Source organism: Mirounga leonina, unplaced genomic scaffold, assembly GCF_011800145.1.
Source record: "Mirounga leonina isolate KUSES-001 unplaced genomic scaffold, KU_Mleo_1.0 Mir_170, whole genome shotgun sequence".
NCBI classification, from domain to species: domain Eukaryota; kingdom Metazoa; phylum Chordata; class Mammalia; order Carnivora; family Phocidae; genus Mirounga; species Mirounga leonina.
This window is the reverse complement of record NW_023270433.1, coordinates 13485933-13509018: the sequence shown is the minus strand read 5'-3', so window position 1 is coordinate 13509018 and position 23086 is coordinate 13485933. Positions and strand designations below refer to the sequence as shown.

At 54.7% G+C, this 23086-nt stretch overlaps 1 protein-coding gene across 8 annotated transcripts; it reads right to left on the bottom strand.

The window, feature by feature from the left end:
- Positions 1-300: 300 nt before the first annotated feature.
- On the bottom strand, positions 301-22544 carry TRAF1 (TNF receptor associated factor 1). Of its 8 annotated transcripts, XM_035015923.1 has the most exons (10): positions 22444-22544; positions 20421-20649; positions 19648-19893; positions 19158-19549; positions 16886-16970; positions 7849-7914; positions 6948-7358; positions 5251-5428; positions 3322-3470; positions 301-1465 (listed from the first exon to the last, which is right to left on the bottom strand). In XM_035015923.1, exons 4-10 carry the CDS (start codon positions 19295-19297, stop codon positions 1247-1249), a joined length of 1248 nt encoding a protein of 415 aa, XP_034871814.1. In that variant the 5' UTR covers positions 19298-19549; positions 19648-19893; positions 20421-20649; positions 22444-22544; the 3' UTR covers positions 301-1246. The 8 variants fall into 8 exon arrangements, with proteins under 8 accessions (XP_034871814.1, XP_034871816.1, XP_034871813.1 ...); XM_035015925.1 differs by lacking the exon at positions 22444-22544 and having other exon boundaries at positions 20378-22095; XM_035015922.1 differs by lacking the exon at positions 22444-22544 and having other exon boundaries at positions 20421-22095.
- Positions 22545-23086: the final 542 nt, after the last annotated feature.

The following is a 23086-nucleotide window of genomic DNA, read 5'->3' as shown; positions in this document are numbered from 1 at the left end:
CAGGTGTGGGCCACGGCCAGGCCAGGCGAGGCCAGGCGGGCAGCAATGTTGGGGCTCTAAGCAGCCTCTTAGGTGCGGCATCCCCTTTGTGGTTCTCAGGACCCAGCACGGGAGGCAGGCTGGGGAGGCTCTCCCCAGCAGAGAGAGGAGGAGCCCGGCGCCTGGAGGGGATGCTCCTGCGGGCCGGGCGGCGTCCTCTACGAGACTCACAGCACCACCCAGGACTTGGCAATGGGCTTTTCAAATTTGGTGCAGTTCAAACCAACTCCCACCATCAGGCAGTGCATGAAAACCGCAACAGAAATTTAAACAATCTCTTTCTTTGGTTTTATACATATTTAAAAGGACAACCTCTGCTCAGTGGCTCAGAGGCCCTGATGAGTCAACTGAAAGAAGGAAATACCTCGGTTAATTAGGTGACATGAGATTCTGGAAAGTGCCGAAGGTAGGGCCTCTGAGGGAGGGCGAGCGGAGGGTTTATGGCCCCCTCCTCCACCTTTCTTGTCGCTGCTCCTGGGAGCTGAGGGACCTGGTTTCACCTGGAGGAGGTGCAGGGGAGTCCTCCCAGCAGAAGCATGGGCCCGCGCGGCCCCCGCATGCTGGGGAACGGGGCTGCCAGGTGCTGCGCAGGCTGGCTCGGCCACGGGGTGGCCCTGAAGGTGACAGAGGAACCTGGAGGCCACGAGGCTCCTGAATGTTGCTAGCACCCCTGCAGCCCTAGGACTCTCCTGCACCAGGAGGCCCAGACCTGGAGGCTTTCTGGGCTGGAAGGAACCTCAAGGTCTTCAAACCCAAGTCCCAACTTGATGCCACCCCGCCCTCCCCACCCCAGTACAGAGACCTTCCTGTCCAGAGAGCTGCCCTGCTCAGAGAGCTTCTTTCCTCCTCCCCATGCTCACCCTCCATGCCCCAGGCCCGGTCCCTCTTCCCTCCCCATCTTGGTCACAGGCCGCCTCAACATGCAGGGCTGGAGTGACTCCAATGTCCTGTGGTCAGCGTAGAGGACAACAATCCTGCTACCGCCTCCTTCTGGGCCTTTGGGGGCCCAGCCTGGGGGCCCCGCCGCTGCCGAAGCTGACGGCCAGCCACGGTCAGTCAGTCCCGCTCAGATCATGCCGGCCCGGCCCATCACGGTGCCCCGGGATCCTGGGCGCCACGGACAGGACCTCAGTCACCGTACTAATGCCCCCCAGTGCACTCTGGTGCTCCCTCGGGAGTCGGGTGCAGCCGGCACGGCCCTCCCGCCCTAAGCACTTGTCTCCACGATGCACTTGAGGAACATGGTGTCATCCTTCACGTAGGCATGCTTGGGCGACTGCAGCCTACTGAGGGGGAAGAAGAGCGGGCAGCCGCTGGCCACATTGGTCTCACCCTGGGGCCGCTGGAAGGACGCAGAGCTCAGGTCAGGCCGGAAGGCATCGATGGCGTGCTCTCGGTTGTTCTGGTCGAGCAGCATGAAGGTGACCTGCGTGGCAGGGGGCAGGTGGGGTGGTCAGGCCCTGGGCGGCAGCACCGAGGGACCCCCGTACAGCCCCTCTGACCCCAGCTCAGACTGATTAAGAGTCAAAGAAACAACGTAAGGACCGCGTTTGGCGTGTGGCAAGGCCCCCTGAGATGGAAGTCTTCCAGGGTTGCCCTGCCAGTAGGGATCAGATGTTCTTTCCACCAGGAAGGGGGGAATTCAGAGCCACAGTCAACTCTGGTTGGATGGTGGGGGCTAAAGGTGGGACCAGGCACTGACAAGGAGGCCAGACTCCATAACCTATGATGCCCCTTCCTGTTCTGGAACATTTCATCCATCAACTACAGCTGGGATCTCCTGGGACAAGGCAGAGGGACAAGAACAGACAGGCCTTCTCCGGAGGGGCTGTCAATCCGTGTCCCGAAACACGAATGCGTACCCCAAGACGCCGAGGATTTCAAAGCGACACAGACCCCCTTCTCTGGCACATGTCCCTGAGACACTCACAGCCGACCACAGTGGTTTTCAGATTGGGCTGCACTTTAGAAGGCCCTGGGAAGGTTTTAAAAACCCTGACGCTCAGGCCTCACCACGTACTGGAGTGAGACCTAGCCGTTGGGTATTTTAAAACCCTCCCTGGCAGGCCTGAGAACCACTGACCTAGTGACTCATACCCAGACCACTGTGGCATCCCCACCCTGCCCCACCTGTTTGCTCTTTTCTCCCTCCACCCCTTCCTTCCCCTCCCCCCTTGCCGGTTCACCTGCAGGGAAGGCCTCGCCTCCCCGCTCCTGTCGCCCTTCTAAATATTTTTAACAGATTGTGTTTTTTTGAGCAGTTTTTGGTGCGCAGCACAAGCAAATGGGAACTGTGGAGATTTCCCACGCAGCCTCCCCTCCCCCAGCCGGCATCCCGCACGACGGTGGTGCATTTGCTACAAGTGCAGTCCACGGTTTACCTCCGGGTTCACGCTCGGTGCTGTGCGCTCTTCCTCTGGGTTTGGACAAATGTGTGATGACACGTATCCAGAATTAGAGCACCCAGAAGAGTTTCACTGCCCTAAAAATACGCTGTGTTCTGCCTCCCCTCGACCCCTGGCAACGACCGATCTCTCCCGGTCTCCAGAGTGCCGTTCCCAGGACGTCCCAGAGCTGGGATGGTGCTGTGCATGCCTTTTCACACCAGTTTCTTTCACTCAGGGACAGGCCTCTATGGGTCCTCTAGGTCTTTCCACGGCCTGCTGGCTTGTGTCGTTCTAGCACTGACAATATCCCGCTGTCTCAACGCCCTGCAGTTCATGCATCCACTCACCCAGGGAAGGGCACCCTGGCTCCTTCCAAGCTTTGGCAATTCTCAACGAAGCTACTATAAACATCTGTGTGCAGGTTCTTGAGAACCAAAGTTTTCAGCTCATCTGGGTAAATGCCAAGGAGGGTGGCTTCTGGGTCACAGGGTGAGAGTATGTTTCGTTTTGTCAGAAACTGCCAAACTCTCTTCTGTCTTGCATTCCAGCCAGCCGTGAACGAGAGTTCTGACTGTTCCGTACCCTCTCCAACATCTGGCGTTGTCGGTGTTCTGGCCATTCTCAGAGCAGTGTTGTGGTAGCTGCCTCCTTCCCTTTCTCCAATTCACACTGGCCCCGCAGCACCTCCTCCAGGCAGTTCTCCTTATTTACCCCACCATGTGAATTTCATTGCTACGTGCCTTCCTGGGGCGCTGCTCCAGGCATTTTAGCCCCTGGACTCATGACGCCCATGGGTACTAGATGTGGACTCAGGCTCTTGTTTTATAAAAGGTGAAATTGAAAATGCAGACAGGACCAGGCCCCGGGCTCGCCCCCTCCCCCGCCCGGCCCGTACCTTGTTCCGAAAAGGCCAGGGCAGCAGAGCATCGTACTCCCCTCTCATGATCACGATGAAGAGCGACAGGTGGGTCCTCTTCCCCGTCCCGTCCCCGTTCAGGTAGAGACGCAGGCAGAGCTTGTAGCCGTACTTGGCCGTGTAGAAAGCTGAAGTGTGGAAGGAGGAGTCAGCACCGGGGGAGCTGGACTGTGTCGCCCGCGCTGACCAGGTAACCGGCATGCCCAAGGTCAGCAGCTCAAAACTAAGCAATCTGGGGCTGGAGCGCAGCGCTCGTCTCAATTCTAGAGCGTCAAGGAGGACCAATCGGGCTCTTGGAGATCATCTGGCCTGGTGGCTGTCAACCAGCCGTCAGCATCACAGATTGCCAGGACCAGAGTTTGACTCCCAAGTGCCGGGCGAGGCCTGAGGACGTGCATCTCTAACAGGGGACAGTGATGCTGCTGGCCCTGGCACCCCACTTTTGACTTAACCAACCTGCACTTTGCAGTGGGGAAACCAAGCCCAGCGAGGGGAAGTGGCTGGGCCCAGTCTCCTGCCTCACAACACTGACCTCTTTCTGCGGCCCTAGGCCAAGCGGCCCCAAGCACTGGAAGCTGGGGGAGCCACCTTGGCAAAGGCCCCCGGGGGATGAATCATCCCCGCTGATTACGCACGTCGGCAGCTGAAAGGGCCATCCAAGTGTGGGCGCCAGTGCCTGTCAGTGTGAGGGCCCCTCTGGGAGGAGCTGAGGGAGGGGACAGGCTGGGGAAGCAGGCAGGAAGAGGTGGAGGAAGGACGGGCTGACAGTCTGACTCATCTGTCCCCTTACATCTTGGTAGAACAGGAAGTCAGAGACACTGCATCTTTTTCTCCTCTTTGGAAAGAAGGGCGGGGTGGGGGGGCTCTGTGGAGGAGGTGAGGCCACCCCATGAAGGGGGCTGCTCCCAAGGACAGGGGCCCCGCTGCGGGAGCCAGCCCTGCTCTGCGGCTTGCGGTAAACGCCAGTGCCTATGTGGATCCCAGCCCCGCTGGTGGGGGGTGGGTCAGAGGAGCTGATGGACAGGAAGGGTATGAAGCCCAGGCAAATGTGCGAGGCTATTCAAATCGTCATCAGCAGATCCTCCTAACAGTCCACCCGCTTACTTAGATGCGCATGTGTGAGAGGAGAGGACAAGCACGCAGGTCTGAGAATTTTAGGCACAAATATACACGTTGTTACATCAATGGAGACCAATTAATTAAGAGAAACATCTACTGGGGCGCCTGGTGGCTCAGTCCTTTGGGCTCAGGTCATGATCCCGGGGTCCTGGGATCCAGCCCTGCGTCGGGCTTCCTGCTCAGTGGGGAGCCTGCTTCTCCTTCTCCCTCTGCCTCTGCTCATGTGCTCTCGCTTTTCGCTCACTCCCTCTCTCAAATAAATAAGTAAAATCTTTTAAAGAACCAAAAAACAAGAGAAACATCTCCTGAGTAACTATGCCTTGCATGACACTGTGCCAGGCCCGGGGGCCCCAGCAATGAATGAGAACTTCACGGACTTGCACAGCACTCACTCACATGCCACTCACGATCTACAACCGCACATTTCACTTCACTCTCCACTGGCCTTATTTCGGACCACCGGCGCTCTGAGGGCAGGGGTCCTACGGTAAGCACCTGTGGGGAGCATCCTCTGCACACCTCTCATTTCCACAAGCTCTGGCTCAGAGCACTCTCTCTGTCACATCCGAGACGCACATGAAACAGACAACAATCTTATTCCTATTTGCAGAATACGACTGACGTCAGGGAGGCAGAAGGCGTGCCCGGTTCAAACAGCCCATGCTCCGTGTGGCTGAGCGGGGAGCCTGCCACCTCCACGACCCCAGCGTGGCCGCTGTCCCTGCTGGTTTCCCGGGCCCAGGGAAGCCTGCAGCCCCCTGCTGGCCTGAGCCCCTGGGGAGTTGGTACCTGGGGAGAAGAGGCTGAGGGTCCTGCCACAGGCTGACTCGTGGCAGCGCCTGGTGACATTGGTGATCTTCCAGAGAAAGGTGCCATCGAAGGAGGCCTCCTCCATGAGGCGGAGGCTCTGCTCCAGCTTGCCCAGGGCCTGGTCTTTCTGAGCCAGGGTCTGCTGCAGCTCCATCACCTGCGGGAAAGCCCATTCAGCCAGGGACCCCAGAGCACAGCTTGGGGACAGGGTGGGGACGGTAGGATACGGAGATAGAATTGCCCCCAATATGCCTTCTGACCATGCCTCCCTCGGGCACGCGTATCTGCCTCTGTCCCTGCTGTCCCTCCTGCCTGGACCTCCGTGGCCTTTCTGCTCCCCTGGCCGACTCCTCCTTATCCATCAGGAGCCTGGCTTACACAGCCCTCTTCCGGGAAGCCTCCCACTACTGCCCCAGCCCTGCTGGTCCCTCTCAGCGCTGTTCTGCAGGGCACTTCCAGCAGTTTCTTAAGATACGTCTTTTTGCCCTTCCTACCAGGGAGATGGTTTCCCCTAACGAAGGCTGGACCCATGCTCATTTTCTCTGCCTCCAGGCCTCGCACGACACGTGAGTGACTAGAGCCAGGAAGGTTCTTGATGCACTAGAGACACGGCTGCTGGCCTCAGGGGCCCACCTTCTCACTGAGGCAAGAGTTACATGAATAAAGGCTTTACTCGGTCACTCAAACCCACGGCCTTGCTCTTCTGGTACGCTCTCCGCATTGATATCTGAAAAAACAGACTTATTCTTGGGCATGCTCAGGTCGGGAAGGCAGGCATGGAAGTGGGTGTCCTTAGAGGAAACTGAATCCCTAATATTCCTGATGGGAAAGCTGAAGTTCTGAGAGGGGAAGTCACTTGCCCAGACCCACAACAGCAAGTTAACAGTGGAGCTGGACCTAAAATCCAGGCCCAACACAACATGAGGCAGTGACAGAATGTTGCTGGACAGAAAAAAAAAAAAAAAGCAATATTAGCATGGTGACTGGTTATATTAGGAAAAGTATAAACTCTGGAACAAGGGAGGGCATGGTCCTGCTCAACTAGGAACTGTCAGACAGCCGGATTATCTGGAGTTGGTCCGGGACCCCGCCTCCGAGTGTGTAGAATCCTTCAGAGACTGAGCCAGAGCCTACGAGGGCAGCGTGAAGCCAGGTGCTCTGAGGAAGGGGTGAAGGCACTGCAAGTGCCGAGCTTCCAGAAGGAAATACTCAGTGACTGCTTCTCCTGGAAGGGCTGCCACAGGGCCTGGAAGGTAGATTTGTTAAGGGGGCCCGGAAACGCAGGGCCAGGGACAATGCTGGGAAGACAGAGAGAGGCTGATTTTAGTTTCGTATAAGGAAGCACTTTCTCATTGTGAAAAATGTCCCCCAGTGGAATGAAATGCTTGGGAAGGGAGGTATCCTATCACAGGAGAACTTCAAGCAAAGGAAATGAAGCACACTGGATGGGGGAGTTTGACCTTGACTATAACTGGGATTCAGTGCTTTTCCTAGAGGGTCCTGGAACACAGGACAGATACTTTTTGATGGCGGCAGGGGAGGGGGGTGAGGGAGCAGGGAGAATGCTCAGAAGGAAGGCTGCCGGTCCACTGCTCTGGAGATAAGACAGGGCCAAGGCCCCCCGCTCCCCCCCCGCCGGAGCCCACCTTGAAGGGGAGCTTGCCTCCCACGCTCACCCGCTGTTCCAAGCTCAGGATATGCTCGCGGTCAAGCTGGCTCTGGTGGATGGAGGCTGCTAAAGCCAGGTGGGAGGCTTCCACCTCCTTGTTGAGGACAGCGACGATGTTCTCAAACACGCGCAGCTTCCCCTCCAGCTCAGCCAGGAGCTTCTCCTTCATGAAGTGCTGCAGGGCCAGCTCGTCCTGGCTCTCAGAGCGGGGCGCCCGGTAGCAGTCCACTTCCAGGTCCCCCGCCACCTCCACGGCTGCCTGCAGCTGCAGGTCTGACAGATTCTGCTCCAGGGCCATGGGCCTAGAGCCCAGGCCCGCGCCCTGCTGGGCCTTCCGCTGATTCAGGAACCCCAAAAGCAGGTTTAGGTGGGTGGTCTGGGAGGTGACCTCATGCTCCTGCAGGAGCTTTGAGCTCCCCTGCCAAGAGAGCGGGGTTGGTCAGTGAAAACCGAGGAGGTTGAGGAGAACCAGCGAGTGGGGGAGAGTCCGGCTACCCAACGGCTGCCAAGGGAAGTCAGGTCCATTTACCCAGCAAAAGGGAAGATGCTTTGTGTGTCGCAAGAGGGATCTGGATGAGGACCCGGGCATCAGACACGCCCAGGGTGAGCCGTGGGCGTCCCAGTCTCTGGAGCAACAATTCTGCCCTGCCCGTGAGAGCAGTGCTAATTCAGGACCACGGAGAGGGGCAGGGGAGGTGGGGGGGACCTATTTTAGGGATGCTACAGTGCTCAGGTGAGACATTCAGAAGAACTTCCTCCGGTATGGAGATGATTTACTAGTGGGATTTGTTGCTCTGAAGAGCCATTAATGTAAGGGGCACCAAGAGGAGTAGCTTGCTGTTGTGGGAAAATCTGGGAGCTCTGGGACTGTAGTGGACCCTTCTCCTTTCTCACACGCAGACGCTTACCTTGTAGGAGCAGCCAACACCAGCAAAGGGGCACCCAACTTCAGCCTCAGCCTCCTCAGGGTGATCCTGGAAACAATGACCATGTCACCAGACGTTATGGGGGTCCCAGTGGCCACCACTGGGGCTCTGTAAAGCATGAGGATCCACCAGGGCAGAAGCTGGGCTGGCCCACATGACTTGGCACATGCTGTTCCTTCTGCCTGGCTGACTCCTTTCCACCTTTCGAGCATCAGCCCTTCCGGGACCCTCCTTCAAAACAGGATCAAGACCTCTGCTGAGATCTGGGCAGCGCTGCTTCTGTCAGGCCATGTCTCACCCGGCTTTTCAACCATCATTCACTCTTTGGTTGCCCCCACTGGGCTGGGGGGTCTCTGAGGGTCCCAGTTGTGTTCCCAGTGTGGGGCAGTGTCTATTACAGAGGAGACACTCGGGACATGCTGGTGGCAGGACTCGCCACCTTCTTCCTCCTGGAGCCCAGGGGGGCCTCTCCTCACAATTCCCATCTGCCTCCCTCCTCAGCCATCCACCCATGACTGACTGAGGCTTGGCTGCCCTGCACCTGCTGTCCCTTCCAGATAATGGACAGCCCGAGGACAGCAACACCAACAGAACTGAGTATTCAACAGCAGCTGGACAATTCCGTTAACCTGCTTATAGGTCTGAGGAGTTTACAAAATGCTTTCATGATCACAGTTCTTCCCAGGCCCCTAATGACGCTACAAGGAAGGCAGAATAGGTTTTTTGTTCCATTTCACTGATGAAGAAATGAGGCTCACAGAGGGGAAGGAATCTGCCCAAGAAGGAATGGCGAGGGAGAAGCATGGCCACAGGGCTCTTCACATACCAGATCACCAACTCTTATCAAGAATAAGCCCATGGGAAATTGGCAGGAAATTTTTTCCAAAACGCATTATTTAGAAAGGGCTTGTATACAGAATATACAAAGAACTGTTACAATTCAATAAATAAGACAAGCCACCTAATAAAATGGGTAAAATAATGAACAGATACTTCCAAAAGGAGCTATATAAATGACAAGTAAGCCTATGAAAAGATGCTTAACATCACCAGTCGTCCCAGAAATGCAAATTGTAACAAAACACCACAGTGAAATATACTATCGACTCATGAGGTGGGCAAAAACGCAAAAAAAAAGAATGATAATACCAAGTTTTGGTGAGGATGTGGAGGAACTTGAGAACACAAATGGTACAGCCACTTTGGAAAAATTTATGCAAGTATATCGTAAAGTTAAATCACACTTAAAAAGCAACTTTCTTACAAAGCATGCCTACACGGTAAGCGTACAACCCACACATTCCATCCCTAGGAATTTACCAAGAGAACCTGAAACACACATCTCTGTGTGTATGTGATGTTCAGGGTAGCTTTACTCATAATAACCCCAAACTGGAAGCAATCCAAATATCTACCAAATGGTGAATGGGTACGCAGTGTGCTCTATCCATGCTCTGGAAAGTTCCCTGGCAATCAGATGGACTAAAATATGAATAGGGGCGCCTGGGTGGCTCAGTTGTTAAGCGTCTGCATTCAGCTCAGGTCATGGTCCAGGGTCCTGGGATCGAGCCCCACATCGGGCTCCCTGCTCAGCGGGAAGCCTGCTTCTCCCTCTCCCACTCCCCCTCCTTATGTTCCCTCTCTCGCTGTGTCTCTCTCTGTTAAATAAATAAGTAAAATCTTTAAAAAAATAAAATACGAATAAATGCAATAACATGGAGGAACCTCAAAAGCACTATGCTAAATGAAAGAAGTCAAACACTACAAGAAGTCAAAGACTGCATGCTACGACTCCATTCTTAGAGATTCTAGAAAACAAACTCGAGTGACAGAAAGTGGATCAGTGGCTGCCTGGAGCTGCAGCTCGGGAGACTGCCCAGTCAGGGGCCCAAGGAAGCTTTTCCCAGTGTAGAAACATTCACCCCCTCTGCTGTAGTGGTCACACGACTGTATACATCTCCTGGCATTCATCAGATGGTACACTTAAGAGGAGTGGATTTTATTGCATAGCAATAATATCTTGATTCTCCAAGGGCTTTGTTGTTGTTTTTTAAAAAGAATGCTCTCATGGGGCAAAACGAAGGCAGATTTGGATGCAAGGGGTGGGAGGAGAGGTCTTTTGGGCTGAGCAAATACAAAGCCACCCTAGTTATTATTCTTTAAAAGTAAAATAAGCAAGAGCTGTGGGTTTAATGAGTACCGTTGGTTTGGGGCACACAGCACAGCACAGAAAACGGCCAGCCTTCCCTTCAGCCCCCGCCCTGGGCCTTCGAGCACAACTTGTTCCCAAAAAGGAATAGGACATAGATGTTTCACTGGGGCGGGGGCACACTGCGCTGGCTTCAGGGAGTGGGCAGTGACGCAGCCTCTTCCAGCAGGTGGGAGCACGGGGCGGGGGCCGGCGGCACCAACAGAGGGCCTGAGGTTTGGCTGTGGACCTGGTTCCTGGGTGAGCAGACCGGGGGTAAGTTCCTGGGCCCTAAGCTTGAAGTGAGTCATAGGAGGGAGAAAACTAAGGATGGAACTGGAGAGATCACCCGCAGGTGGAGGGGCTGGTGTCTGGAAAGCCCACTGCAGCCTGGAAAGCGTGGTCTGGATGCATTACAATGCGTGGATGGGTGTGGGCCACGGCCGGCCTCCGGTGACTGACAGAGGATGGGCAGGGTGACTCGGGAGGACTTCAGACACCTAGGTGGCCAGCCAGGCGGCCCCCAGTCCCACCACCAGTCCAGTCACTGGCTCCTTGGAGTGCCACAGGGACTAAGGGGGTGGGCTCTGGAGTTAGCCTGCCGGGGTGCAAAGCCCATTTCAGTCTCTTCACATGCTAGCTGTTTGGTCCTAGGAGACTTACTAACCTCTCCCTGCCTCAGTTTCCTTATCTGCAAAATGAGGATAATAATAGGACCCCCCGGGGGCACCTGGGTGGCTCAGTCATTAAGCGCCTGCCTTCGGCTCAGGTCATGATCCCAGGGTCCTGGGATCCAGCCCTGCGTCGGGCTCCCTGCTCGACGGGAAACCTGCTTCTCCCTCTCCCATTCCCCCTGCTTGTGTTCCCTCTCTTGCTGTGTCTCTGTCAAATAAATAAATAAAATCTTAAAAAAAAAATAGGACACCCCCCCCATGGAGTTGTGGGGATCACAGGCGACAATATTGGTAAGTGCTAGCATTAGTTACAGCGGCTGTAACAAAATACCACAAACTTCATGTCTTCAAACACCACCAATTTATTATCTCACAGTTCTGGAGGGCAGAAGCCTTCACATCAGGTGTCAACAGGATTGTGTTCCTTCTGGAGGCTCTTGGGGAGACTCCATTTCCTTGCTTTTTCCAGCTAGAGGCCACCTGCATCCCTTAGCTCATGGTCCCTTCCTCCATCTGCAAAGCCTGCAGCACAGCATCTTCCAATCTCTCCAGCCCTGACTCTCTTGTCTCCCTCTTATGATAATCCAGGGTCATCTCTCCATCTCAATTTAATCCTTGATTTAATCACATCTGCAAAGTCCCTTTGGCCATTGTTATGGGCAGAGTTGTGTCCCTCAACTCATCTGTTGGGAATCCCACCCCCCTAGAACATGACTGCATTTGGGGACAGGGTCTTTATAAAGGTAATGAAGTTAAAATGAGGGCAGCAGGATGGCCCTCCTCCAGTATGACTGGTGTCTTTTTTTTTTTTTTTTTAAGATTTTATTTATTTGCGAGAGAGACAATGAGAGACAGAGAGCATGAGAGGGAGGAGGGTCAGAGGGAGAAGCAGACGCCCCGCCGAGCAGGGAGCCCGATGCGGGACTCGATCCCGGGACTCCAGGATCATGACCTGAGCCGAAGGCAGTCGCTTAACCAACTGAGCCACCCAGGCGCCCCGATGACTGGTGTCTTTATGACAAGAACATTTGGACACCACGGGAGGATGATACGATGATACTGGAAGAAGGCAGCATCTAAAAGCTGGGAGAGAGGCCTCGGACGAAACCCACCCTGCCTTCGGCTTCTTGCCTCCAGAATTGTGAGAAGAAACATCTGTGTTGTTCACGCCACCCAGTCTATGTGATGGTGGCTGGAGCAGATGAATCCAGCCATGTAAAGTGACATACTCACAGGTTCTGGGGGTTAGGATGTACACCTCTTTGGGGAACACCATTCTGCCTACGATAGCACTCAATAAATGCTAGCCATAAGTAGCAGCTATAAGTAGTACATTATTTGTATTTTTATTCCATGGATCAAGCACTGCCCTTGGGATATCTTTTTTTTTCTTTCTTCCATGGCTGTCATATATATGCTTCTCATTTAATTCTCCCATCTTAAACTTTTTTTTTTTTTTAAGACTTATCTATTTCAGAGAGAGAGAGAGAGAGAGAGAGAGAAAGCATGAGCAGGGGGAGGGGCAGGAGGAGAGGGAAAGGGAGAGAATCTTCAAGCGGACTCTCCGCTGAGCATAGAACCCGATGCAGGGCTTGATCCCAGGACCCCAAGATCATGACCCAAGCCAAAATCAAGAGTTGGACGCTTAACCAACTGAGCCATCCAGGCGCCCCTCTCACATCTTCAACTCTTAATAACTAATCCTATAAAACGCTATTTTGCCATTGGATTTCCTTGGGGAGATGAGAACCTAAACATGTTTGTATTTATACTGGACTAAAGCATTCTTGCATGTTTTTTCATAGGATCCCTGCAGTGACAGGGCGGGAGCAGGTAGGGTGGGATTAGCTTCCTCTCAATACAGATGGAAAACTGAGTTAAGGGCTGGCCTGAGGTCACAGCAAGCTTGAACACTGAGGAGCCGCCTGGACCTGGGTCTTCTGGCCCACAGTTACAAGACCTTGCAAGGGTTTGCGGCTTTCTCAGCAGCTGAGCGAGCACAGCCCCGATGGATCTCAAGGAGGAGGTTGGAGCTCTGAGGCTCTGCTTCTCGTGTAAGTAGGGAATCCGAAGCTCAGGGACGGCCAGTGGTTTCCAGTTCAGGGCAAAGGTGAAGTAGAGGCTGGGGACCTAGAGTCCATGACCAGGGTCCTTCCTCCCAACCGGGGAGTCCTCGCCTTACCCAGAGGGTGGCCTCCCCTAAAGGGTGGGGCCAGAGGGGCTGGGAGAAGGAATCAGGCCAGGGCTGCAGAGGAAGAATAGGGCATCTGTCCTGGGTCCAGCCTGGTGTGCCTGGAGCCACAAGCGGCCCCTGTGAGTGGCCCCAATGCTTGCAAATGGCTAAAAATAAAATCCACCATGGAATTTTCTCCAAGGAGGAAACAAACAGAAAACAAAATCCCAGCCCTGAGGGAACACTTGTCCTTCTGCCTGTGTCCGAGAAGCCTGGGGGTGTGTGCTATTCTGGGCCACCGTGCTCACCCAGGCCCTTTGTGATGGGGTCAACAGGGGGGTCCCATCCAGGCCCCCCCTACTAGGGGACCTGTGGGTTTCTGAGAATGTGAGCATGAAGAGGGTGCCAGACATGGCCCCCACTGCCACACCGGGCACAGAGGCTGGCTCGGGTCCTGCTCGGGGGTCAGCTGGTGCTGAGGGGGAGGTCCTTCACCGGGACGGGGGGACCTGGTCAGCCTGTGTCTGCCTGCCAGTTCCTGCCCTCCTCTCTACCAGAGCCTGTTTCCTCTTTGGCAACTTCTGCTCAGCTCAACGGCCACCTCCTCCAGGAAGCCCTGCCTGAGCGTCCTAGTTGAAAGCATTCTTGCCCATTCCTGTTTTCCTGTAGCACCTGGTGGACTCCAGTACTCAAGGGCTGATGGTGTTATTTAAACCTGCATAAAACACTTGGGGTGATCCACCGGGAGAAGGTGCCACCAGCCGAGGAGGGCAGGGCTTAGAACCTGGGCTTGCCTCCCCCTTGCGATAGGACTTGGGTCCAGGCGCACCTTCTCATTGAGCCTCAGTATCTTACCTAAAATCTCGGTAAAACGGGGATATTACCGCCACCCATGACACAGGATGTCACAGGGCCAACACACTTCAAGGGACACCGATAAAGGGGAGAAAGTTACCCCAAGTGCACGGACTGGGGACAGACTCAAGAGGGACGTGGTCAATGTCTTCCCATGGATGCGGGCCCGCTTCGGGGGGCCGAAGGCTGACTCACTTGCCTCTTGTGGCCCCCAGGGAAACAGAATCCGGCTCAGTACAAACAAAGGGGAACACGGTGCGAGCATCAGGGTCCCCCTGGGTCGAAGAGGTTGTCTCATGGGGTCACAAGCCTGCAGCCTGTCGTAAGCCACTGGCGTCCGAGGCCAGCTTGCTCTTGGCCTTCGCGGGTGGTCTCCGAGGCAGGAGAGTGAAAGGAACAATCCTCCTCACAGGGTCACGGCAGACAGAACTGAACGTTATTTTCCAGACACCAGGCTGTTCCTTATTTCACTGTCACTTCTAGAAGAAGTCATTCCAGGCAAGAACCCGGCCTCTAACTAGGTCAACAGTGATCCTTTAATATCTGGGTCTTCTATTAGCTCCTGCGTCTACGGCTGTGAGCGCTTCTGAGACACAAATCTAAGGAAGTCAGAGGATGAGGACTCGCTGATCAGCAGATGGCATGGGCGCCTCTGGGGTTGACCCAGCCGGGCTCTGGCCACCCCACACCCCCAGTCCCCAGGTTTTCCTGCATGCACAAACTTCAGAGTGACCACATATGCAAAGTATTGACTTCTAATCAGCTGCTTTCCTTTGGTCAAAAGTCCCCCAAAGTTCCCACTGGGGTCAGGAGCCAGAGGAGCCTCTCTAGTCTTTCCGGTCTGTGGCTTTGTGCGGGTCTGGGACCACGGGCTCACGCGATACCCTCCCCCACCCCGGCTTTTCCCCATCGGGCGGGGAAGCCGGGGCGGGAGGCCTGCTGCTGCCCTGGCCCCCTTGGAGACAGCACCCACTCCTACCCCGAGGGCGATCAGAGTACCTGTAATTCTACCATCAGATCACTTCATTTGATTTAGGGCAGCAAGCTTCCCACTGTGCTCTGCAGAACTCCGGGAGCCCCCAGAGTCCCTCAGGGGCTGGGACAGGAGAAAGAGATGGGATAACTAAAAGGATGGGGTGCCAGCCTTTCCCTTAATCGGAGCGCTTATACTCTCACTGGATTTCATGTTCACAAAGATGAAAAAACACCACTGGATTATGAGATTGAAAATATCTCTTACCTCTATTATCTGAGATTTGTACAATGAATGTGTATTAATATTGTGAAGAGGAAAAAAACCAGACAAATTGGAAACAACCTCCTTGGAACACTCGAGCGGGCAGGAGCCTTAGAAGGCAGGGAGCACAGCCTCTCCTTTGCAGGTGGAGCCTGGCGGCCCATACAGAGAGCTACGTCCATGTCTGCTGGCGTCGCATGGTTAGCTCACTAAGACGTCCAGACAGGGAGGCTTGGGAAGCCATTCCACGGGTCAGTTTATCCAACTGGCTCTTACCATGTTGCAGAGTGGAACGTTCTGGGAAAATGCATGGTGTCCTTACTATGAGGCCCTTGAGGGCCTGCAGGGGAGGGGCTGCTGAGAAGAGGATGGGAGAGCCCTCAAGGCCAGCTCTGGTGGGGGCAGGAAATTCCTCCAGCTCTCTGAAGCTGAGAGGCCAGAAGAAGAGAAGGGAGAAGTAGGTGTGAAGACTTGTCTGTCTCTGGCTTCCTTACAGCCAGCCACGGACAGGTAAGCTGGACATCACAGGCCCTGAGCTGGCCTTGCAGAGCCAATCTGGCTTCTTCATGGAGAAACAGGCATGAACGTGACCTCGGCCATGCACAGAATCTACAATACCATCCCTGGACACCAGGCTCCCGAGCGCTGGGTCATGGTTTCAGGGCAAGGAGGGAGCTGTGGATGAAAGCAGCCAGGAACCTCACGGAGAGGGAGGGTGGCCAAATGGCGAGACCCCGGGTGCTACGGAGTTTTGTGCTGAGACTCCCCAGTGGGTGTTGGGGCCCAACGTGTAAGACCGGGGGCTAGATGTGCAGCAGTGGTTCTTATAGATTTGGGCCAATACAAGTTTGTTTTTTTAATTGGAAGATGAACATGAAGATTGACATTTTTTTTTATTTTGCCAAGTAAAGACGTTATCAAAAATCCTATCATCGACTATCACCATCATTTCATTTGTACAAAGACATGTATGGGGAGGATATAACCCCAGAGCAAAGGTTGATTCTATGAATGGAAAGGTTTTAGTTTTATAAAAAACTCACTACGATTTCCTTACTTTTATCACTTTGTCATGTGCTGGCGGGAATGGACCAGGTCTGGTTGGCTTGTGGGAGCCTCTTCCCTGGACAGATGGACCTGTGAGGGTTCTTCCAACTTGGAAGGGCTAGAGTTCTAAACTGTGGTGTCTGAAAATGTCTCTTTGGCCCCTCACACTTCCAAAGCTGTTTCTTATTCCTAGAAGCACAGCATGGCAGAGCTTGAGAGGTAAGCTGAGAAGGACTTCTCCCTGTCTGAGGGCACACCGGGGCAGAAAGAACTGTCTAGATCAAGAGGTGACAGACTTCTCCATAAAGGGCCAGATAGCAAATATTTTGCACTTTGAATCCTCTATTGCAACTACTCACCTCCCCCGTTGTAGGGCAAAAGCAGTTACACACCATGCAAAAACGAGTGGGTTGTGGCTGTGTACCAATAAAACTTCATTTACAGACACAGAACTTTGAATTTCATAAAAATTTTCATGTGTCACAAAATGCCATTCTTTTGACTTTTTCAAACCATTTAAAATATCAAAACCATTCTTAGCTTGTGGGCCAGACAAAACCAGGTGGCAAGCTGGTTTTGGCCTGCCGGCCATAGCTTGCAGACCCCCGGTCTAGACTGGTGTTCTCACCCTGAATCTGTCACACAACAGCGAGGTGTCTTTGGGCAAGTCACTTTGCCACGGTGAATGTCAGGCTCCTCAGTGCTTACAAACTGAATTTCAGTCCAGATTCTAGACAAGGGGCAGGTTCCTGCCTGGGACTTTGTGGCCAGCTGCCTAATGGCTTCAACCTCGACCGAAGGAGAAAAAAAGTGGTTAAATACCCTTTCCTGGTGGTGCCACGTACCTTCTCCTGAGATAGGAGGCTTCCTGGGCTTACAGACTGGGGGTCGTCCCCTCTGCATTTTGGACAGAGCGGGTCCTCGCTGGTCCTGGGGATACATGAACAATCCTGCTGAGTGAAGCATTCATGACTTCCTGGCACCAACCTCCATCCTGATAGCTCCAAAGGCCTAGGCCTTGCCCGGTGTGGCGGCTGATGTCAATAAGCCAGCTCTCCACCATCCCAGACCCACGATTCCCAAACCTCGAAAGTACTGGGCACCCCCGATGTCTTCCGGTAGTTTGCTGTGAGCTTAGTTGGCAGCCAAACCTGACCTGGGGTGACCAGAGGCTACCATCACCCTTACTTACCCCACTGAGTTGACTATTTCTGTTTCAGCGCAGAAACACTGATATGCTGGATTATAAGGGACTGCCCCGATCCCCACTGGAAGAATGATGTAGTAATGCACTGCCTCGCTTTTCTAAAACCTGAAAGAGTCTGAATTCCAAAATACATCTGACCCCAGGGGCTCAGGTAAGGGATCGCGGATATGTGGCTATATACAGGCTTCTTGGCTCCCTCTGTTTGGCTTTGGGTCTCTGATTTTCGGGAATGACAGATGACCACAGTCAATTAGAATGAGAAGGGGCCTCAGAGAACCCGAGCTTCTTAACCAGGAGTGGGTGTCAGACTCTGAGCAGAGCGAAAAGCACCTACGTGCTTTCAGAAAGCTCCCACGTGATGCTGACCCACAGCGACAGCCACTGGTCAGGCCCATCTGACACGGCAGGAAAACAAGGCCCTGAGGACGCATGTGTTAGCCAAGAGTAGACTGAGTCAGGAGCCAGGCATAGCTCTTCAGGCCCGGGTCCCTCCGACACCCTGTCAGCTCCGTCCCCTGCTCTGCCACATTTTGGAGGAATGGGGAGGGAAGCCAAGAGACCCATGGCAAAAGCCTGAGATGAACCCAGAAACACCAGCTCGATGGTACAAGCAGTCAAGCTTTGCTCCCCACCCCCCACTCCCCACCTGGCTTTTCCACAGCCACATCCTCTCCCCTCCTACCGGCCGCCCCTGTCTGAGCCTTTGAACTTCGCAAGCTTGCCTGATTCAGTCTTCTCACCTTCTGACGCTGTAAAGCCCCAAACAAAGGTCACACAGGGGCGCATGGCAGAAAATGGGAGCACATCTGCCAGGAATCTGACCTGGGGCAAGCTGACCTAATCTCTCCATTAGGCCTCATTGTCCCCATCTATACAATAGGCTAATAACAGTATCCACCTTTCCAGGCTCCTCTGAGGATCCAAGGAAAGAGTGCTTAGCCTATAGTAGGTGCATAATAGTTGCTTAAGATGGGGATGCTGATGATCATATTAATGTCACACCTGAGTTATTTATATTATAAATATAAATATACACATATTTTTACATATTCTACACAATACGTGTAATATATATAATTCTATATATATGTAAAATGTGTATTCTATATAAATATAAATAGGTATTTATATGCAGACATATACAATATATTCTATAGAAATACATAAATATAGACATATATAAATATAGATATCCGTGTGTCCCCTTTAAAAGGGTTGCCAGCCTACAAGGTGAAGGGTGGTATTGTGGAAGGAGATGGATTTTATAGCAGTTTGTCATTTACCAAGGGAGTTTATACTCATTTTTATAAGAACTTTTCCGCATACTGTTGGTTGGGCCTTGTCCCAACCCCAGGAGGTAGAAAAGAGCTGTGGAGGCATCTCACAGACAAAGAAGCTGAGGTGGGTGCCTGGGTGGCTCAGTTGGTTAAGCGACTGCCTTCGGCTCAGGTCATGATCCTGGAGTCCCGGGATCGAGTCCCGCATCGGGCTCCCTGCTCGGCGGGGAGTCTGCTTCTCCCTCTGACCTTCCTCCCTCTCATGCTCTCTGTCTCTCATTCTCTCTCTCTCAAATAAATAAATAAAATCTTTAAAAAAAAAAGAAGCTGAGGCTTCAGGATGCTGGGCACTCTGCACCAGGCCAGTCAGTAAGCGGCGCTGCTGGATGCAGAGGCTCTCCCTCCCTCCACCCTGGCTGGCCTCTGCTGTGGGAGCTAACATCTTCCCGTGGCTACTTCTCCCTCCATCCCTAGAAGGGCCCATGCCAGGGATGACAAGGGAAGGGCGTGGAAACAGGCCCCGGGGGGTGAAGTCACCTGCCTAAAGCCACCAGCTCCTCTCACCCCTGCCTCCCGTCAGGGGTCCCTCCCTGACACCTTCCCCCCACCCCCCCCACTCCTCCGACCCCTCACCTCACGGTCTCAGAGAGACAGGCCGCACAGCAGAGGGCCCTGGGCTCTGTTGGGTCCTGGCAGACGGTGGGGGGGCACCCAAAGGGAAACTCGTTCTCATCAGGGGCTGGGTGAGGGCTGCTGGCTGGGCCAGACGCCATCCTGGGGTCCCAAGTTGGCCAGGGGCTCCCGGTCTAAGCAACTGAGGGGAGGAGACCAGCCCTGTGGAATCTGTGCTGAGAGAAGAGGTGAGTTCTGTCTGGTGAGCAGGAGTCTGACGACTTTATCTTTTCGTCGGCTTGTGTGGTTCAACGTCACAGCTGAGTCACAGCAGGGATGGGGCAGGAATTACCCTTCGTGGTGCAAAAAATCCCCTGGATGGTGACAGAACGCTTTAGGAGTGTCCAGTCATTCTTTAAAGTGAGAGAGAAAAAGAAAACAAGTCAGAGAGAAAAAAGAACTGGGCCCCAGATTTTCAGGAACTGCAATCAGAGTTTCCCTGTCTGAGCACCTTGGGCGGCTGCTGGCTTCCTCCTCCTCCTCCCTGGGGACATCGGCAGAGAGTCACAGCTGATGGCTGCTGTGTTCCCCGGGACCTTGAGGGAGCCCAGAATTCTCGGTGAGGGTGCTCGCTGCCCTGGTGGAAATCCCCAGGGTTCTGTCCAAAAATGCAAGTTCCAGGAGCTGTAGCTCTACCCTGGCCAGAGTCTCCCCCAGGTAAAAGTCACTTCCTCACAGTGGGTCTGGATAACCTCATCTGTTACAAAAAAAAACAAAAAAAAAGGACTCGTAACAGGCTGTCTCCAAGGTCCCTCTGGGCTCTAAGATGCTGGGACCCCAATGGCCAAGGCAACCCGAGGCAGCCGGGAGGCTTCTGATGTCCCAACCTTGCCTGTGGCGTTCCTCATCAGTCATGGTGACAACACCGGACCCTCCCCACTCCTTTGAAGCAAGGCCTCGGGGCCATGAACTGCTTGGGGCCCTTCCCCCATTTCCCCACTCAGGAAGTCACAGGTGGCCACACACTTGGGTCAGGCGCCGCAACTTTCCCGGCCCTGAGAACAAAGCTCTAAATAAACACTAGGTCACAGGGAGCTGGTCCAAGCGACTGCTGGGGATTTGACAGCAGGAATTTAACACCTAGGCACAGAGAAAGGAAGTGCCTGGTCTGGTCAGAAGCCCCAGGTGGGGGAGTAGCATTAGGACCAGGTCTGAGGAACTGCAGCCTCTGTGTTTCCTACCCTTAGAAGAGAGATGAAAGCAAGGCGACCTGGCGGTGCTTACAGAGCTGGGGCTGGAGGTCAGAGCGTCCAGCCTGTTCTCTCATCTACCAAATGCAGGAGATGATCCCTCTACCTCTTCCCATCCTGCTGGATTCTGCAAACTTCCACAGTGCTTTCAAATCCCAGGCCTTGAGGTCTGACCGATCTGAGCTGGGATCCCAGGTCTTCCATGTACTGGCTGTGGGTCCTGGGACATGGCCTTTAACTTCTCCGGACCTCAGTCTTGGCATCTGTCAAGTGGGGGAGAATAATAAAGTCTACTTTACCTGACTGTTGTGGTGACCAAGTGAGGGGGTGGGCGGAAGCATCGCATGGCACACGGCCCAAGCGAAGTGCCTGGAAGGCTCGGACATTGTATCCCAGGGACGGCCACAGCCCTTCCGGCTCCTCAAGATCAAGGGAAAGAACTAAGATGGTGAATTATGCTTCTACAGCGTTTCCACAACCATCAACTTTACTTGAGCCTTGTAAGTGGGCAAGGCAGGTCTGATGTCCTCTGACCCTAGAAAAATTCAACCGTCCCCCTTCCCTGGAGCGATACTGGGGCTGCTGGCGGAGAGGACATGGCCCCCTACCGCTGCAGGTGTAAATCGGGACCTCCACCCTCACCTGGGTCAGCTGTGGCCTGGCCCTCTCAGCAGATGACCTTGAGGCCTACTTCGGAGAAGGCCTATCAGAAAGGCACTCCCTTAACCACATACCCCAAGCCTGCAAACTTCCCTGCATCCCCACCAATTTCCTCTTTCCCTTCATTTGGCATAGAATGACACCTGTCTCCCCATCCAAGTTCTGGGTCCCTTTCTCCCTGGTCCCTGTACTCTCCCCTCTGTCTTCAATGCCTCCCTCTCTACCAGATCTTCCTATCAGCATCAAGGTATGCCCTGTTCAATAACAAAAGTGAAAAATAATAGCTACAGCATTTTAGTGTCTTGTTAAGTACTTTTAAACACCCATCTAATCTTCACGTGACCCCTTTGAGGCAGGGAGTGTCTTCATCATCCCATTTTACAGATCAGGGACTGAGGCACAAACCGGTTAAGTGACTTGCCCAAGGTCTTACAGATAGTGTGTGGGGACTCCTGAACCCAGAGCCTGTACTCTAATCACACGTTCCACCCATATCCCAAAGTTCTCTCCCACATCTACACTCTCTGCACACTTTAATAGAACTTGTAGAAAAGACTGTCTACGCACAGAACTCCTCACTCGAATCTCCAGAACCATCTCCCCAGGGTTCTCAGTGTTGGGGTCACCAGTGCCCAGGGCCTGTCCCAGTTTCTATCTAACCAGCATTCTGGCCAACACCTGACCCCATTCTTGGCCCTCCTTCCAAATTCCCTTCCTTCCCTTGGCTTCTGCACCCACTCCGTCCAGTTCTCTGGCTGCTCTTTATCTTCTCCTTGACCCCTTTTCTACTCTGAACCTCCACTGGTCCCATCTCCGTGACTCCACCGGGGGGATCTACAAGGTTGGAGTCTCTCTGCGCCGCGTACGCCCCCCCTCGCCAGCCATCCACTTGACCTTTGGGGTGCACTTGGACTAGACCCCTTGAGTCTCGGTGGTCTGCCCCCAGAATGGGGTTGGGCGCCCATCGCGACCCCAACCCGAGCACAGCCCCCTCTCCCCGCTGTCGCCCGGCTCGACGATGCCGGGTTGCCTGTGCCCCGCCCCCAGCCCCGTTCGTGCATTGCCCCCCCGGGGCGGGTGACTGTCCCCTCGCCACCGCCACTGCTCCAGGTGCGTGCCCCGTGCCGAGAGCAGTGCAGCGCGGCCGACTAGTCAAGGATCGGCGAGCCCCCGGGCTGCCCCGGCCGCCCGCAGGAAGCGCTGGGGTAGGGAGTCCGGGGGCGGGCTCTGCAGCGGTGGAGTCCAGGTCCCGGGCCGCGCGGGGAGGCCTGCCCTGGGGGAGCCCCCGCCCGAGCGAGCGGGAGCTGGGGCGTCCCGGGCCGGGGAGCGCGGGGGCGGGGGCGGCGGAGCCTCGAGCAGACCCGGGGCGGGCTGGGGCGGGACGCAGCGCAACCAACCTCGGCGCCGTCGCCGCCGCCGCCGCAGCCTCCCCGCGGCCCGCCGGGAGCTTCCGGCGGGGCGCGGGGGACGTGGCCCGGGAGGCGGAAGCTGGGAAGGGCGGGGGCGGGTCCTCGCAGCCCCGCCGGCTCCCGGGGCCGCCCCGAGGGCGGGGCGAGCGCCTCGCCCCAGGGGGGGAAACTGAGGCTGCGGCGGCGTGTGCAGCGTGGGGACTGACTCGCTGCCGCTGCCCTTCGCCCCGCGCGTGGCTCCGGCGCAAGGGCAGGACTCCGGAAGCCTCGGAAAGCCTTCGCAGAGTAAACGAAAACAGACCTGGGACTTGAACGCCCCGGTCTCCCGCTTGCCTGAACTCCCGCGTGGGGATGGGTCCGCAGCCTTAGCTCTCTCGGATCCCCGCAGAGAGCCTCGCGCAGTGCCCGGCTCGCGCCAGCTTCCTGGTTTGGGGCGGTCGGCAAAGAAGCGGTACAGAGCGGCTCCAGCGGCCTTCTCCCTCTACAAAACCCGACGTTTGAAGGAACCGTGTCTGATTTCATCTAAACACACGCACAGGAGCACATATTCTTTATGAATTTGGGTGTATCGGTCAAAATAGTTATGGAACTTAGTGTTGGGATGGAATTTTTGTCTAAAAGATACAACCTT